This window comes from Grammomys surdaster, unplaced genomic scaffold (genome assembly GCF_004785775.1).
Source record: "Grammomys surdaster isolate TR1022 unplaced genomic scaffold, NIH_TR_1.0 373, whole genome shotgun sequence".
In the NCBI taxonomy this organism is placed as follows: Eukaryota; Metazoa; Chordata; class Mammalia; order Rodentia; family Muridae; genus Grammomys; species Grammomys surdaster.
The window spans coordinates 9,476,045-9,494,689 of NW_021604792.1; the positions used below are offsets into that span (position 1 = coordinate 9,476,045).

An 18,645-nucleotide genomic window follows, 5' to 3' on the forward strand; every position below is an offset into this window, starting at 1 on the left:
GAAGAAAAATAATATCAAATGACCAGACCACTAAGAGATCCCAGGGACTAAACCACCAACCAAAAAGAACACAGGGCTCCAGCTGCATATGTAGCAGAGGATGGATTTCTCTGTCGTCAATGAAAGGACAAGGTCTTAATCCTGTGAAGGCTTGATTATCCAGTGTAGGGGATTGCTAGGGCTGTGAAGTGGGAGGGAGTGGGAGGGTAGGGGAGTACCCTCATAGAAGCAGGGGGAGGAGGGATGTGATAGAGGGTTTCCAGAGGGGAAACATAGAAAAGGAATAACATTTGAAATTTAAATATATTAAATATCCAATTTTAAAAAGCAACAACACCTCCCTTGAGGAAAAGCCTACTAGAGGTCTTTCTATGAGGCATTTCCTCAATTTCTGATCAAGGCTGGGAGGGCCCATTGTGGCTGGTGCCATCCCTGGGCTGGTAGTTCTGGGTTCTATAGGAAAGCATGCTGAGCAACACAGGGGATGCAAGCAAGTAAGTAACAACCTTTCATGGCTTCTCCATCAGCTCTTGCTTCCTGACTTGCTTGAATTTCAATCCTGACTTCTTTTGATAATGAATAGCGAAGTGTAAGGGTAAGATGAATAAACCCTTTCCTACTAAACTTGCTTGTTGTTCATGATGTTTTGTGTAGGAATAGAAACCATGACTAAGACACAGCACAAGTTAGAAGCAATCTCTGGAAAGCCCTATTATCTACCTTGGGTGGCCTGCAACCACTAAAGATCAGTATACCAATGTCTAGAGTCTACCAGCCTACTGCTTCTCCCAAAGATGCTTTACTATTCTTCCCTTCCGCTGAGGCACTGGAGCCTCAAACCACATACATTCCAACCTCAAAACTCTTGCCTTGGTATGTTACTCATAGCTGCCTGACTTTGCACCCCAAGTTAGACACAAACCACACCCAAACAGTTGTTTTCAGAGAGAGATACTTTATTAAGCGGGGAAGAAAGGTTAAAGTGTTTGCTTTCTATTCAGGTAGAAACACAGCAGTAAAAGACCTAAAGTTGTAATTTTTAAGAAGAGAATGGTGGGGTCTGTGTTAGAATGGGCTAGGATATAGTGGTGTATTTAGTTTGAGTATGTTAATAAGGTAAAGCAAAGTGTGGTTTTGATTGCTGGACTCAAATACATTGGTAGCAGGACATTGATAGTGAGCCTCAGAAGAAGGAAGTGGCCAAAGAAAGAAATACACTTTGAGAGATGGGGCTAGCATTAGGAATACAATATAACAGTTTTAAGCAAGGCAAAAGGAATGGGGGAGAAGGGCAAACCATGCTGGCCAAGATAGAAATGGCCAATGTCCCTTCAATCACAACTTTCAAAAGATATCAAAGTTTCCTGAGCCTTTGCAAAGTTTGGGATTTTTGTTCTATGTTCATAGTCTACCAAAATTATCAGCCTGTTGTTTAAAAGTGTGGAAATAACAGACACCTGGCCTATGGACAATTGCTGAGGAAATTGCAGGATCCATGAGAATCCATGAGAGAATACTGATGATCTCAGGTCATTGTCAGCCCTGAAATTCCAGGATGAAGCATACCCAGAAAGAAAGAAAGAAAGACAGCAATAGAAGTTACATGCTGATCATTTTATTAATGTAGTAAAGCTCCAGTTCTGAACCTACTGTTGCAGTGGAAGAACGATGTGATGGAGCCATCTTCTTACTCCATTTCTGAAACAAGAAAAAAAAAATAATGAAGGCAGGGTACACAGAGGACATAACATATCAATCATAAGCAATTAGAAAATGCTGAAAGGAAACAAAAACAAGAACAAAGAATAGGATGAGATCTCTGTATCCTGTTGAATACATGAATCAGAGGAAGGAGGTAAAGGACCTTAGGAAGAAAATGAGTCATCTTACTAGGAACATATAAGACATGCAATAATTGTGGAAAATGAAATTTGGAGGAGATATTTCTTCAAAGATATATATTCCCTCATGAATACATCATGTAATATTTAATAAAAATATTTGATATTGGGTCCAGGGCAATACTACTGCTGCATATTTAGGGTTGATTACTTTCTACAATCTGAAATATAGATTGAGTTATGTACCCTGTCACCCACCAGGAGGTAAATATGAGTCATACCTGTCAGAGAGTTCTGGTTTAGTGAGGTCCCTAGGGTCTGTCCAATTGGGGACCTTGTTGTGGGTCTTGTTGGTTTCCAGCCTGAGGTGGTCTCTGCTGAGGGCCTCCTTGTTGGGGTGGGCCTTGAGGGGGTCCCTGCTGTGGTCCTCCTTGTGGGGGTGCACCTTGCTGATTCCCATTAGCAGGTGGTCTTTGTTGGAATCCTGAAGGATGTGGCCTTTGACTGAGGATCTGGTTTTGGTTCTGAAGTTCTGAGTGATAAAAGCAAGTAATAGATGAGCTTAGTCATATCTAATTTTGTTCTCTTTTATCTCAATGACCTTTTCACACAATATGGTTTCTAGATAGCAATGTTTTCATAGATTCATGAAAAGCTCCTCTTAAACCATAGTCTTTGGATTACATGTACCTGCTCATTATGCAGTTTCCAGAGTATTCAAGATCAGTTTCCTCAGACTTAAAACAAGTAAATCAGTTCACATATGGAGGTTCTGTTGCCTCTTATATTTTGAGAAAACTGGCTTTTTATGAACCCAGATCGAATCACTGAGTTATATGGTAAAATACAAGCAGCTGTCTCAGAAGACTGCACCTTATGTTGAGGAATATTATCATGGGAAGAAGAGTTTTAAAAGTCACAGACCATACTTTCACCGAATAATTTCATCACAAGTTATAATTAATGGACTCAATACATTTCTTTGAGTGACAAAGAAAAGAGACACTAACACATTTGTGTTCTTTCCCTAGGGAAATCAACTCAAATAAAGGCAACAAGGGTTCAGAAAAAGACATTGAGGAACTCTTGTTTCCATATAGGAAACAAAATCATACTTCATCTAAGCTACATCTCCGAGAAACCACACCAGTGTTGTAGAAAAATTAAATTTCTCCTGTCTTCTGAGAATTCAGACCTCTGGCTTATTGTAATTTGTCACCCTACCTTTTAGTGTTTCTTATTGTCAAATTGGAGAATTTTTGTCTGAAACTTTGTGAAACCTACATTCATTAATTCATAAAACAAAAAATGACAATACAGTGTGGAATCATAAAATACACTCCTTATTAAAGACAGGCAAGGTGATTAAAGATTTATTATTATTTGCTTGATGATATTGGGAAGTATTGTACATAGATGGCTGATGTGAAGCAAAGCAAAGGATAGACTCAAAAGTGAATTCACAGAAGCAACTAGCCTTCTACAAGTTGTAAATGATTTTAGCTACAAGCTGTCATTTCCTGAGGGAATTTGAACCACTAATAGGAAAAAACCTGCTAGTAGTAGTTTGAAGCATCTCTGGTAACTGTTACTCTGAGAATCAACCACCACTTAGTCACAGCATAAAATTTTCTTTTGGTTATCACCATTTTACTTGGAATCTTGCTGCTTACACTGATAGTCATATATTTGTTTATCTATCTATCTATTTTTCTATTGCTATGTAATTTAAAATATTTATTTCTTCCTAATTCAACTCCTATCATCTGCCTTACTGTCTCCTCAAAGAAATGGAATATGAATAAACATTTTAGTAAATGATTAAACAAATAATAATTACACATTGAGATGTTGAATGAATGAAAAAGGAAAAATTGGGAAGATATTATTTTCCTAAATAATAATTTCAGGTTTATTACTTCAGTTGTCATCCTTCAAATTGCTCTGATATGTGTTTTTCTGTCATCTGTCCTTGGTGAACAGGACAGCATGGCTTCTAGCATACATAATCTATTTTAACTACCACAGTGTCTTCAAATCTGAGACTATTCATTTTTAAAAATTAAAACTCTGTGTGTTCTCATTTATCTCTCAACTTCTGTCCTCTGTCCCATCTCTCTCCTCCCCTGCTCTGTTGTCTCCTGTTCTTTAAGAAGAGTCACAGCACCTATACCCTTATTCTCATACCTTCACCTGGTTCGTGAGCAGAGCTCAGGGCCAGCAGGGCCACTGTGAAGAGGATGATCAGCATCTTGGAGGAGGCTCTGGAGTTTCCCCAAGTCTGTGCTGGAAGAAGCAAGTCACTGCCTTTATAAGGAGGAGCAGAAGAATAGCACCTTTGAATTTCATACTGTTATTTCATTCTTAACCAAGCAGGAAATCTTGCATCCTTTACTCCACACTGGGACTTTTGCCCAGCAGGATGAGGTAAGGAAGAGTTGCCAGTGTCTTTTTCTAAATGGTACAACAATAATTGGAGTTCATCTGCAAAAGAATCATGTGTAAGAGAGTAGCCCAGATATTGAAGTTAAGGACTATCATTATATGAATATCTCATTCTATTGGCTGATATTATCTGAGTATCACTGTGCATTTGGGGTAGGTTAGTGTGTATAAACATGTGTTTATATTGCCAGTAGTGATTTATATCCAAATTGAAGATGGTCAATGTCTCTGATCAGGAGTATACCTTAAAAACTATCACTTACATGTGTCATTATATGTACTATAGTTAGTTAAGACTGATGGTGTTGAGGCTATTCATATACAAATTTTATTTATGACAGGACACTTGGAATCCCTAGCATGTTAAGCCTCAATAAGAGTGAACACAATTCTCTTGACCTAACCCAATAACAGCATGTTAGTAAAACATGTGACTTGTTTCATCACGAATATCCCAGCACACCTGGCCTCACAAAATGTATAGCTTTTATATGAGTCAGTATCATGAATTTGTAATTCCTTGATGAGTTGTTTAAACATTTTACATTTCATAGGTCCATAGACAGCTCCATTTTGTAAATTGTTTGACTTAAGTAGCTTAAGGATAGACTTATGGATCTGATCATTCCATCTTTGTGTTCCCCTCAATGGGACAAATATATAGTTATCATTGTTTTTAATGTCAGTAATAGGCTCAAGCCTCAGAATGCTGTTCACCACAGGTTATGTGTAACTTTCTGATGTTACTGCATCTCAGTTTCTCTTTTCTAAGTATATATTCTTTTTATTTTGAGTAGGACTCAGTCCTCTATTTTTGTATTTCATCTTATTCTTGAGCAATTTTCAGAGATCCAAAGAGAAAACTTTAACATTTCTCAACAGATTAAGCATATTCAAAATATGAGCTGGCCAAGCATATGTTTTTCATTTCGGTATTTTTGTCTATTTAAATTTCAAAAATTATTCACCAGATGCTTTCTTTCAAAAAGATTTTCTTGTGTACCTAATATTTCTTATTTAAAGTAAAGCCTGCCTGTATTGTTATGTCTCAGTATTTCTTTCTCATTCTTTTTAATTTTTAGGGGGAATACTTTAGTTCTAACAATTCTCAACTAAGAACATCTGTAAAAAAAAATTGTGTGTTTCTTAGGTTTACTAGAGTTATGTGGCATTTTTGTACTGCTTCCTTAGAGGGAAGTTAGAGGGAGCCACATAACTGATAAACGTAGATTTGTGACCTTTGTGCATTATAAGTCACTAGCTTCTGTGCTATGCCTGTGAATAGTTTTTTCCACCTGATCACAGAGAATCATGTAGAAAGACTCCCTCGTCAATTGACTATGTATACGATATCCTATGTGACTCTTAAACAATGGGCAGTGTCATGAAAACATTTGTGGGGTAATTAGACTTGTACTCTCAGGGAACTTTATTTGTTGTTCTCTAATAACATTTGGTTATGCTAAAAACCAAACTGTTATTCTTGTATTTGTGGAATTTATGAGAAGTAGAGTTTTCTTACACCAAACAGGACTCTCTACTCATCAACACACCATGGGTTGTAACTTCCATAAAAACTACATAGCAAGGGAACCTAAAGATATGTTGTTTTGTCTATGTTGTCACAGAAAAGGACCATAGTCAAGAATCATCAATGCACTAGCTAGTATTGAGTGTTTTCATGCCTGAAAAGTTGGCCTTTTCCTTGACTTGTTGAAAACAGGAACACAACTTTTGATTCTTCTAACTACCCCTTAGCCCAGGACATTTCACTTACCTTCTCAGTATCAACAATGTGTGAAGAGATTAGTAAATCTTTAAAGAAAAAATCATCTGTGACCTCAATAGGTACAACTGAAGCATAAAATATAAAACAGCAGAGGGTGTGTTTAATGCCTTAACCAGAACTGTAGCTTCCTTTACCTTATAATTAATGTTGAACCATGTGACCCTAATGAACAAGTTACACTCTTTAGAATATGCATATGTTAGTATGTATATTCATACATATATTCTTAGATGTATGTTTATCTCTATCACATATTCTAAAATCAAATCAAATATATAAAAAGATGCTATGGATTTAAAATTTATGATTTCTTTATCCTAAATCTACTCTCCTCACTATTCATTCAATATGGATGCAAAGCAAAAGCTTCACATAATGTGGCACAAACAATACAGACTTGCACATGAGCTTTTGTCTGAATGTACAAGAATAGTGTGGTGAGTAAATCAAATTCTTTAGGGACATTTATCTTCATATCTTTGTCTTTGATCATATGAGGTTTGCTTGGTCCATGTTTGGGACTGTGCTATCTAATACCCATTCCTTATATAGATGCAGTCAATTAAGTTTAGCTGGTTATTAATTGCTTCTTCACTTATATTTTAACTAATTGCATGTGTTCTCTGAATGTATATAATGCATCTAATTATGCTCAAATATTACTCTTTCCCATTTTCTTCTCACCTGTCTGAAATCTCCCTCCTCTCTACAAGCCACTTCCTTAGGTTCGTGTCTTTGTGTTATTTTTGTTACCCACTAAGTTTCATCAGAGCTGCCATGTGATTATGCAGAACTATCCACTGGTATCCAGTGAGCTGACCAGGCTATGCACAGCTAAAAGCAATGACTCCCCCTTGCCTAAAATCTGTCAGTATCCGTTGAATGTTTAGTGGTTACTTGCAGAAAATTTTGTCAAAATTGATCCAGTTTAAATGGAAGAGGGAAAGATCCCAATGACCCATCCTTACACAAGTGCCTATTGGCAGTGGATGGCTGCTTGTGTGTGGGGATATAAGTTTTCTTGGGAAGTGTGGCTACTTGCAAGTTTCCTATTGTCCATTGGATGGCCTCACATCCAGTAGAATACAGGCAACATCAAGTGTACTTAGTGGAATATAAAATTATAATAATGTGAGGACATATTGTTTGGAAAGAGACATATTGAGGATCTAGAGATATGACTATAAGGGAATAGTTATGATGATCAAAAATCAAAATATCATAACTATCTCAAATAATAAATAAAAACTCATATATCTGCCCCTAATTTCATTTTATTTATTTTTTATTGGATATTTTATTTACATTTCAGATGTCATCCCGTTTCCCAATTTCCCCCACCTAGAACCCCCTTTACCAACCCCCTCCTTTTTGCTTTTATATCATTTTAATTAGATGCATGTATTAAGGTCAGTTCTAGATATATCCTCTTATTTATTTGACTGCCATTTCCTCTCCAATATATCCCCCTTTCCAGCTTTCTGCCCTCTCCATATATTCCAAGTTAAATGCAGCCAATCATTTTGAAGCAATGAACACCTTAAGAGAACAAAGATAGCCTTTGAATCCCTGGGCTAGGTTTTGTCTCTCAGTATACCTTTTCTCAGTTGTATTTCTCTGTTGCAAATTTCAGGATTCGATTCTTCTTAAGTTCTGAATAGATGTGTATTGTTTGTATGCACAACATTTTCATTAGTCAGTCAGCAGTTAATGCATACTTAGTCTGCTTCCATTTCCCAGCTGTAGTAAGAAGGCAGCAATATACATGGGTGTGTATCTCTATCAGAAAGTGTGAAATCCTAGGGGTTCAATGCATAAAAGTATTTGAAGTGTGTTGTATGATGAGTCACCATTTAGCTTATTGAGGAATCTCCACAGAGATTTCCATTTTCTTTGATTATTCTGGTGACAACTGAGCCTCCAAATACAGCTACTACTGGAGGTATTGAGCTTTAAGAACTTTCTGTGATCACCACTATCAACAAACCAAATTATGTTCCATCATACACTTCAGTCATATTTACCCTAATGATTTTTTTCACTAATTTTCAAACTTAAATATATTATTTCAGGATACTCATTTTTTTCTATCTACATTCTCAAGCAATTATACATGATTCTATTTTCAGTTTGTATGACAGTATAATCACTTGCAAATTAGTAACTCACTGCTTCATCTCTATTTTCTGGAGGGCTGAGTCTTCTCTAAAGCTTTATAACACAATTATTGTCTACCATATACATTACCTTTGCTTTCAGTTGCCAAGGAAAACTTTCAGTAGGAATTAGAACACTCTGGGTTATAGCCTACTAACATTTTTCCTGTTTTCATAATAGCAAATATATTTCATATTTCATTTTCTTTTTTTTCTCAAATCGTAATTAATTCACACAGGGGTTATAAACACAGAAAGGCAGGATGTGGGGAAGGGAATGACACTGGAGTGTGGGTATTCAGGGGGAATACAGATATCTTCAGAACCAGGTATCGGCTAGGTGAAGGTTCAGGGGACAATTCACTATAATTCTGCCTATGACTCGGTTGTCCTTATCTAAGTTGGTATTGTCTGCCAAGGCTACCTATTCACAAGGTCTAGGACTACTCAGGCTAATTAATTTCCACAAAAGCTGCCTGTTGACATTAGCTTATAGACATCTGTTTCAATGTTTTTCCACTGAGACCCAAGACTTGGTGTTAGTATACTTGTATGACAGGCCTATTGCTGGTTTTAGGCATATGGCTGATTTTAGGCCTACAGTGTGTAAGCACGGCTGCCCCTGACATCTCCTCCCTTCTCTAAGTATAGAAGGGCTGTGGCAATTCTAAACTTGCGAAGGCAGAGATAGAGGCCTGACCTCCAGTATTTGAAGGGGACCTTGTAGTGACTCCAGCCCCCCTGTCATTTTCCAGTGAGGCCTGAGTGCCATACCCATCCCGATGTCTTTTTCCTGGAGACAGGATACTTTTGACATCAACCCCAATGTAGTCAGGCTTGTCCCTCAGGGAACCCAGATAGATATTTTTATCTTTTATTTATATTCCCTTGCAGTGCTTAGCCTTGCAGCCTAAGCAAGAATTCAGATCACCTGTTAGAGGGGGTTCTGGGTGGCCCCTCTCTGCTTAGTCTAGGGGCAGAAGTCCCCCCTTTTAGGTTGGGTGGAGATGGGTTTTGGAAACACCCTGTATAAAGTAACAACCTCATCTTGAGTCTCATGGTCCGCCATAGCTAACTTATGATAATGTATCTTAGTAGGTTTTGCTATCAAATTATTTATCTGTTGTATCACAGAGTTAATCCTCCTATTTGAGGGCCAGGGACCAGCAGAAAAAAGCAAAAAGAACCCAAATAATGGTCCCAAGATGGAAGGAAATAGGGTTGACAACCTTGGAGAGGCTGCAAACCAATTCTTGTACCAGCGTTCATCTGTCTCTTTCTCTCTCTGATTTTTCTTAGGGCCTTCACTACCTATTTCATGAACTCTTTAACCCTCCTTGTCTTGTCTATGTAAAGGCAACCTTCTTCTTTGAGGGTTGTACACAGTCAAGAACTGTATACAGCCTTTTCTATTGTACTAGAGTAAATCAAGTCCAATAAGGATCTTTGCGATTTTAGGAGGTCTTTTCAGATGGTGAAACGAGGGATTTCTTCAGATTAGTGATGTCAGTCTCTAGCTATTTGATGTTCTTGTCAGTGGCCCTTCAATGGTCTGAGTAGTATAAGTTCAGAGGCCAGCATCTGGATTAGAACTTCTAACAGCAGACATCACGAGTGATTCGTTTTTACCTGGAAAGGGAAAGGAAGGGGATTCTCGGGGAGATTTCTCTTCCCTGGATGTAAATTGTTATTCATCATATTTATGATTGGGCCTGGCTTTGTGGGGGTATCTATTTTTTTCATTAATCTTTTTGGTAGCCAGTTAGCTGCGCCTTCTGTGGTATCAGACAGGCATATCAATCCTCGTCCCCATAAGGGAACTGTGTCTGGACCATTCCCTTTAAGGGTAAGAGGGTCCTTCCCCATAACTGTGGCAAAATTTTGTTGGTCTTCGTGGTGCCAGAGGCAGTCAGCAGCAGATTTGCCATGAGCTTTCAGCTTTAGAGAGATAAAAGTGAACAAGGCTTGATGGAGAGTATTTCAGTGGGACTCCTTCTGAGGGGGTACCATTCCCCCTCTTTTGTTTTTAAAGCCAATTTTTCAGAGTTCTTGTAAAATCATGGCAGAAGCACCAATAGTAGATCCTTCCATACTCAGAAGGTCATGAAGACCTTACCTAAGGATATATAAATCTATATTAGTAATCTTTTGTCAAAGGACTGTTATAGCACCGCTGACAACTAATCAGACTATATAATATATCGATTAGTAAGAGCTTCTTCTACTTTTTGTGAGATTACCTGTCTATTGTCAATTAATTGTTGAGGAAAATTAGAATTTACCTCTCTCTTGAGAATACTGAACAGAGAGTTAAATTCTTTTGTGGAGAGCTTAAAATAGGATCTTAGCCAATTAGCAACTCCTAGAAACTTTTGAAAATAATTTAAGATAAGTAAACTCTCTCCCTCTCTTTTTTTTTTTTTTAGACCCTTTATCTGTGTGGTTTTTTTATTGGATATTATACAGACTTACCTTTCAATGTTATCTCCTCTCCCATTCTCCCCCAAAACCCTTTATCACATATCCCTTCCTCCTAATTTTTGTGAGGGTGTGCTCCAAACATCCTCCCAGTCCCATCTCCCTGCTCTCAAATTCCTACACAGTAGGGGATCCAAACTTTCGGGGACCATGGGCCTCCACTTTCACTGAAGTCTAACAAGGTCACCCTCAATTCCCTATACAAGTGTATGAGTCCCTCCCTTTGTGCTCTCTGGCTGGCGGTTTAGACTTTGGGAGCTCTGGTTGAAACTTTTGATACTCCTTCTAGAAAGGACCAAAGCATCCACATTTTGGTCTTCCTTCTTCTATGTGAGTTTTATGTGGTCTATAAGTGTTTTCATAGAAATTGTGAGCTTTTGGGCTAATATCCACTTATCAGTGAGTGCATACCCTGTATGTTCTTTTGAGACTGGGTCACCTCACTCAAGATGATATTTTCCAGCTCCATCCATTTGCCTAAGAATTTCATTAACTCATTTGTTTTTAATAGCTGAGTAGTACTCCATTGTATAAATGTACTACATTTTCTGCATCCATTCTTCTGTTGAAGGGCATCTGGGTTCTTTCCAACTTCTGGCTATTATAAATAAGGCTGCTATGAACATGGTGGAGCATATGTCCCTGTTGTATGTTGAAACGTCTTTTGGGTATATGCCCAGTTGTGGTATAGCTGGGTCCTCTAGTAACACTGTGTTCAATTTTTCTGAGATACTGCCAGACTGCTTTCCATAGTGGTTGTACCAGTTTACAATCCCACCAACAGTGGAGGAGTGTTCCTCTTTCTCCACATCCTCGCCAACATGTGCTGTCACCTGTGTTTTTGATTTTAGCCATTCTGACTGTTGTGAGGTGGAATCTCAATGTTTTTTTCATTTGCATTTTCCTGATGACTAGGGATGCTGAACACTTCTTTAGGTGCTTCTCAGTCATTCGAGCTTCCTCAGTTGAGAATTCTTTGTTCAGCTTTGGGCTCCATTTTTTAATAGGGTTCTTTGATTGTCTAGAGTCTAATTTCTTCAGTTCTTTGTATACCTTGGATATTAGCCCTTTATCAGATGTAGGGTTGGTGAAGATCTTTTCCCAATCTGTTGGTTGCCGCTTTGTCCTATTGTCTGTGTCCTTTTCTTTACAGAAGCTTTGCAACTTTATGAGGTCCCACTTGTCAATTCTTGGTCTTAGAGCACAGGCCATTGGTGTTCTGTTCAGGAACTCTTTTCCTGTGCCTATGTGTTCCAGGCTTTTCCCCAGTTTCTCTTCTATTAGTTTCACTGCGGCTGGTTTTAGGTGGAGGTCCTTAATCCACTTGGAATTGAGCTTGTACAAGGAGATAAGTATGTATCAATTTGCATTCTTCTACATGCTGACCTCCAGTTGGACCAGCACCATTTGTTGAAAATGCTGTCTTTTTTCCACTGGATGGTTCTAGCTCCTTTGTCAAAGATCAAGTGACCATAGGTATGGGGATTCATTTCTGGGTCTTCTATTCTATTCCATTGATCCTCCTGCCTGTCTCTGTTACAATACCATGCAGTTTTTATCACTATTGCTTTGTATTATAGCTTGAAGTCGGGGATGGTGATTCCTCCAGAAGTTCTTTTATTGCTGAGAGCAGTTTTCGCAATACTGATTTTTTTGTTATTTCAAATGAATTTGAAGATTGCTCTTTCTATCTCTGTGAAGAATTGAGTGGGAATTTTGATGAATATTGCATTAAATCTGTAGATGGCTTTTGGCAAAATAGCCATTTTTAATATATTAACCCTTCCAATCCATGAACATGGGAGATCTTTCCATCTTCTGAGATCTGCTTCGATTTCTTTCTTCAGGGGCATGAAGTCCTTGTCATACAGGTCTTTTACTTGCTTGGTTAGGTTCACACCAAGGTATTTTATATTATTTGTGACTATTGTGAAGGGTGTCATTTCCATAATTTCTTTCTCAGCCAGTTTATCTTTTGAGTAGAGGAAGGCTACTGATTTGCATGAGTTAATTTTATATCCAGCCATTTTGCTTAAGTTGTTTATCAGGTTTAGGAGTTCTCTGTTGGAAGTTTTGGGGTCACTTAAGTATACCATCATATCATCTGCAAATAGTGAGATTTTGACTTCTTCCTTTCCAATTTGTATCCCTTTGACCTCCTTGTGTTGCCTAATTGCTCTGGCTAGGACTTCCAATACTATATTAAATAAGTAGGGGAAGAGTGGACAGCCTTGCCTAGTCCCTGATTTTAGTGGGATTGCTTCAAGTTTCTCTCCATTAAGTTTGATGCTGGCTACTGGTTTGCTGTATATTGCTTTTACTATGTTCATGGATGGACCTTGAATTCCTGACCTTTCCAAGACTTTTATCATGAAGGGATGTTGAATTTTGTCAAATGCTTTCTCAGCATCTAGTGATATGATCATGTATTTTTTTCCTTTGAGTTTGTTTATATAATGGATTACATGGATAGATTTCTGAATATTGAACCAACCCTGCATTCCTGGCATAAAGCCTACTTGATCATGATGGATAATTGTTTTGATGTGTTCTTGAATTTGGTTGGCTAGAATTTTATTGAGTAATTTTGCATCAATGTTCATAAGGGAGATTGGTCTGAAATTCTCTTTCTATGTTGGGTCTTTGTGGGATTTGGGTATGAGTGTAATTGTAGCTTCATAGAATGAGTTGGGTAGTGTACCTTCTGTTTCTATTTTGTGGAATAGTTTGAAAAGAATTGGAATTAGGTCTTCCTTGAAGGTCTGATAGAATTCTTCACTAAAACCATCTGGTCCCGAACTTTTCTTTGTAGGGAGACTTTTAATGACTGCTTCTATTTCTTTTGGGGTTATGGGACTCTTTAGATGGTTTATCTGGCCCTGATTTAACAATGGTAACTAGTATTTGTCTAGAAAATTGTCCATTTCATCCAAATTTTCCAATTTTGTTGAGTATAGGCTTTTGTATTAGGATCTGATGATTTTTTTAATTTTCTCGGTTTCTCTTGTTATGTCACACTTTTCAGTTCTGATTTTATTAATTTGGATACTGTCTCTCTGCCCTCTGATTAGTCTAGCTAAGGGTTTATCTATCTTGTTGATTTTCTTAAAGAACCAGATCCTGGTTTTATTGATTCTTTGGATAGTTCTTTTTGTTTTTGTTTGGTTGATTTCAGCCCTGAGTTTGATTATTTCCTGCCGCCTACTCCTCTTGGGTGTATTAGCTTCTTTTTCTTCTAGGTCTTTCAGGTGCATTGCCAAGCTGCTAGTGTATGCTCCCTCCAGTTTTTTTTGTAGGCACTAAGAGCTATGAATTTTCCTCTTAGCACTGCTTTCATTATATCCCATAGATTTTGGTATGATGTGTCATCATTTTCATTAAATTCTAAAAAGTTTTTAATCTCTTTCTTTATTTCCTCCCTTACCTGATTATCAAGGAGTAGGGTGTTGTCCAGTTTCCATGTGAATGTGGGTTTTCCATTGTCTTTATCATTTTTGAAGACCACCCTTAGACCATGGTGATCTGATAGGATGCAGGGAATTATTTCAATTTTTTTGTATCTGTTGAGGCCTGTCTTGTGCCCAATTATATGGTCTATTTTGGAGAAGGTACCATGAGATGTTGAGAAAAAGGTATATTCTTTTGCTTCAGGGTAAAATGTTCAATAGATATCTGTTAAGTCCATTTGGTTCATAACTTCTGTTAGTTTCACTGTCTCTCTATTTAGTTTCTGTATCCATGATCTATCTATTGCTGAGGGTGGGGTGTTGAAGTCTCCCACTATTATTGTGTGAGGTGCAATGTGTGTTTTGAGCTTTAGTAAGGTTTCTTTTACTAAAGTGGATGCACTTGTATTTGGCACATATATATTCAGAATTGAGAGTTCATGTTGGTTGACTTTTCCTTTGACAAGTATGAAATGCCCTTCCTTATCCTTTTTGATAACTTTAAGTTGAAAGTCGATTTTATTCTATATTAGAATGGCTACTCCCACTTGTTTCTTAGGGCCATTTGCTTGAAAAATTGTTTTCCAACCTTTTACTCTAAGGTTGTGTCTGTCTTTGTCACTGAGGTGGGTTTCCTGTAAGCAGCAAAAAGCTGGGTCCTGTTTGCTTATCCAGTCTGTTAGCCTATGCGTTTTTATTGGGGAATTGAGTCCATTGATGTTAAGAGATATTAAGGAGAGGGTGTTGTTGCTTCCTGTTATTTTTACTAATAGTGGAGACATCGTTTGTGTGGTTATCTTCTTTTGGGTTTGATGGAAAAGGATTATTTTCTTGCTCTTTCTAGGGTATGAGTGCCCTCCTTGTATTGGAGCTTTTCTGCTATTATCCTTTGTAGAGCTGGATTTGTGGGAAGAAACTATGTAAATTCGGTTCTGTCATGGAATATCTTAGTTTCTCCGTCTATGGAAATTGAGAGTTTTGCTGGGTAAAGTAGCTTGGGCTGGCATTTATGTTCTCTTAGGGTGTGTATGATGTTTGTCCAGGATCTTCTGGCTTTTATAGTATCTGGTGAGAAGTCAGGATTAATTCTGATAGGCTTGCCTTTATGTTACTTGGCCTTTTCCCCTTACTGCCTTTAAAATTCTTTCTTTGTTTTGTGCATCTGATGTTTTGATTATTATGTGATGGGAGGTATTTCTTTTTTGATCTAGTCTGTTTGGTGTTTTGTAGGCTTCTTGTGTGACTATGGGCATCTCATTCCTTAGGTTAGGGACGTTTTCCTCAATAATTTTGTTGAAGATATTTACTGGCCCTTTAAGTTGGGACTCTTTACTCTCATCTATACCTATTATTCTTAGGTTTGGTCTTCTTATTGCGTCCTGAATTTCCTGGATGTTTTGTGTTAAGAACTTTTTGCATTTTGTGTTTTTTTTTGACAGTTGTGTCAATATTTTCTAAGGTATCTTCTGCACCTGAGATTCTTTCTTCTATCTCTTGTATTCTGTTGGTGATGCTTGTGTCTATGACTCCTGATTTCTTTCTTAGGTTTTCTATCTCCATGGTAATCTCCCTTTGTGATTTCTTTACTGTTTCTACTTCCATTTTTATGTCCTGGATGGTTTTGTTCAATTCCTTCATCTGTTTGTTTGTGTTTTCTTGTAATTCTTTAAAGGATTTTTGTGTTTCTTTAAGGACTTCATCCTGTTTACCTGTGTTCTCCTCAAGTTTTTTGATAGTTTTATTTATTGCCTTCTTATAGTCCTTCATCATCATCATTAGAAGTGATTTTAGATCTGGTTCTTGCTTTCCCGGTGATATTGGGAGTTTAGAACTTTCTAATGTGGGAGAACTAGATTCTGATGATGGCAAGTACCTTGGGTTGCTGGTGCTTGTGTTCTTGCGCTTGCCTTTTGCCATCTGGATCACCTTTGTGTTATCTGTGCTGTCTCTGACTGGAGCCTGTCTTTCCTATTATCTGGGTTGAGTCAGAACTGTTTGGGATGGATTTTGCTGCTGGGGTTAGAGCTGAGGCCCAAGATGTGCTCCGTGCTCAGGTGGAAGCCGGAAGGGGTTGGGCTCCACGTCAGGTGTGGATTCCTGGGTCCCAGTGGGCCTCAGTTGCTCCCTGATTGGGGGCAAGTATTGCCACCTCCTAGCCTAAGATACTGCTTGAGTTAGAGCTCTGAGAGCCCCGCTTCCTCTAGGTTCTGTGAGATTGACTCCAGAGCTGACTCCCAGGATCTGCTCAGGCTCTGACCGGAAGGAACCCACGCCCCGGGCCAGGAGTGAGTTCCTGGGTCCTAGTGGGTCCCAGTTGCACCCTGGTTGGGGGCAAGTATTGCCACCTCCTAGCCTAAGATACTGCTTGAGTTAGAGCTACTGAGAGCCCTGCTTCCTCTGGGTTCTGTGAGATTGAGTGCAGAGCTGCCTCCTGGCATCTGAGTGCTCAGGCCCAGACCGGATGGAGTCCGTGCTCTGGGCCAGGAGTCAATTCCTGGGTCCCAGTGGGTCTCGGTTGCTCCCCGTTTGGGGCAAGTGCTGCTTTTTGCTTATGTGGGATGCTGCCTGAGTTAAAGCTCCTGGGAGTCCATCTTTCTCTCGGATTTCTGGGGTTGGGTAAGGAGCTCCCGCCTGTGACTTGCTCTATGCTCAGGCCCAGACCGGAAGTCCTTCATTTTCTTTTGAAGTGGAAACTTACAGATAATTTGGTGATTCCCTTGTGTTGGATGTTATTTTGCTGGGCCAAACACATTTAAGAATGGTTCCTGAAGTGGTCAAGGACTAAGGCAGACTTGTAGTGAAGGAATATTTCACTGAATAAGACACAGGAGAGTGGGTGTTCTGGTAAAGCAAACAATTGAAAAGGACATGTGATAAAGGATTCCTTACTAACAACATGTGTATGTAGGTCTGTCTTGTGAAATATTAAAAAAAGATCAGCAAGTTCCTGTGCTAAGCCAGGCACCATCAGGCCACATGGTACCAGTGGGCCACATGGCACCAGAGCTCCAAAATCTCTCTACTTAGCTTGCTAAGTTGCCACTGGTGGGTTGCTGCAATGTCAACCCCATGCTTCAAATCCCCTATGGCTTTTGTAGTCCACATCTGCCAAAACCATGCTTTGGCACCATTCTTTTCTCTCTGGAACCCATTGAGCAGCCTCGTGAAGAAAAACAACACACAAATTTAGCTCAGAAACAATGGTAACTCAATCTCTTGGTGCAAAAACTAGAATGCTAATCTTGTAAGCCATATTAAATCTAAATCCTCTGTTGTGGAATCCTGGTGAATCTGCCATGGTATCCAGGAGACATTAGTAGATATATCTTGTCCTCACACTATCTCAGTCTGAAAAGACCCTCCTTCTCTCCTCTTCCTCTTTTCCCCTATCCAACCTTGAAGTCTTTCCTAGTTGCCCAGGGATTGGCTCTTTTATTCATTAGGGGATGGTTCACAAGTCACTTGAGTATGTGACTCACTCCTTGTCCACAGTCCCACCCAGGAGAGCAGAATTAACATAAGAATACAAAATACCAGTGCCATCCACAAAATAGATCCACCTTAAATTTTGTAACTCTTTTATCAGGACTCTATAAAGAGAAATGAAATAAAACAAAGCAAAACAAACCCCCAAACAAAACAAAACAAAACAAATACCTTCTTGTGGTCTCCTGCAACTTCTTGCTGTTTCCATGGACTAAAGTTGATTAGCAGGTTTGAAGGGTATCAAGTAGGCCTGGATCAAGATTGAAGTAGAATGAGCTAGGCTTATCAATAGACCTACTGTGCAATTGTTGTGGGTTTGGAGTATGTGGTGAGATAGGCACAGCCAAGAACTTCTCCTGATGTCCCTCTGGGTCCCTCCTGCTGAAGAGAACTGAGTTTGAGACCTGGCTATCTCTAATCAGAAAATAATCTCAAAGGATATCGAGCTGGACCAATGCTTAAGCAAACTCTAGCACACAGGTGCTTTATACACACACACACACACACACACACACACACACACGCATATATATATGTAGCAATGAAACAAGAAGTCATATATTTGAACATGAGAAAGGAAGATTTGAGGGAGTAAAGGGAAATATGAAATGAACTCATTGTCATGAGGGGAAATTTTCTAAACAGATCTCCATTAGCTCATGCTCTAAGATCAAGAATTGATAAATGGGATCTCATGAAACTGGAAAGCTTCTGTAAGGCAAAGGACATAATCATTAAGACAAATTAGCAACTTACAGATTAGGAAAAATTCTTCACTAACCTCACATCGAATAGAATGCTAATATCCAAAATATATAAAGAACTCAAGCAGCTAACCACCAGAAATGCAAACAACTGAATCAAAACATGGTATATAGAAATAACTAAACTGAGAATTTACAACAGAGGAATTTCAAATGGCTGAGAAGCATCTAAAGAAATATTCAAAGTTCTTAGTGATCAGAGAAATGCAAATCAAAACAAATCTGAGATTCCACCTTTCA

General features: G+C 38.6%; 1 protein-coding gene across 1 annotated transcript in view; it reads right to left on the reverse strand.

Annotated features, from left to right (window-relative positions):
• Window positions 1–2,152: 2,152 nt before the first annotated feature.
• Window positions 2,153–18,645, reverse strand: part of LOC114632412 (proline-rich protein HaeIII subfamily 1-like) — a 61,937-nt gene continuing 45,444 nt past the window's right edge. Inside the window, exons 2-3 of the mRNA XM_028780918.1 lie at window positions 4,029–4,148; window positions 2,153–2,373 (exon numbers count right to left, since the gene is read on the reverse strand). Coding sequence (XP_028636751.1) covers window positions 2,153–2,373; window positions 4,029–4,148 — 341 coding nt within the window. The remainder of the gene's footprint in view (window positions 2,374–4,028; window positions 4,149–18,645) is intronic.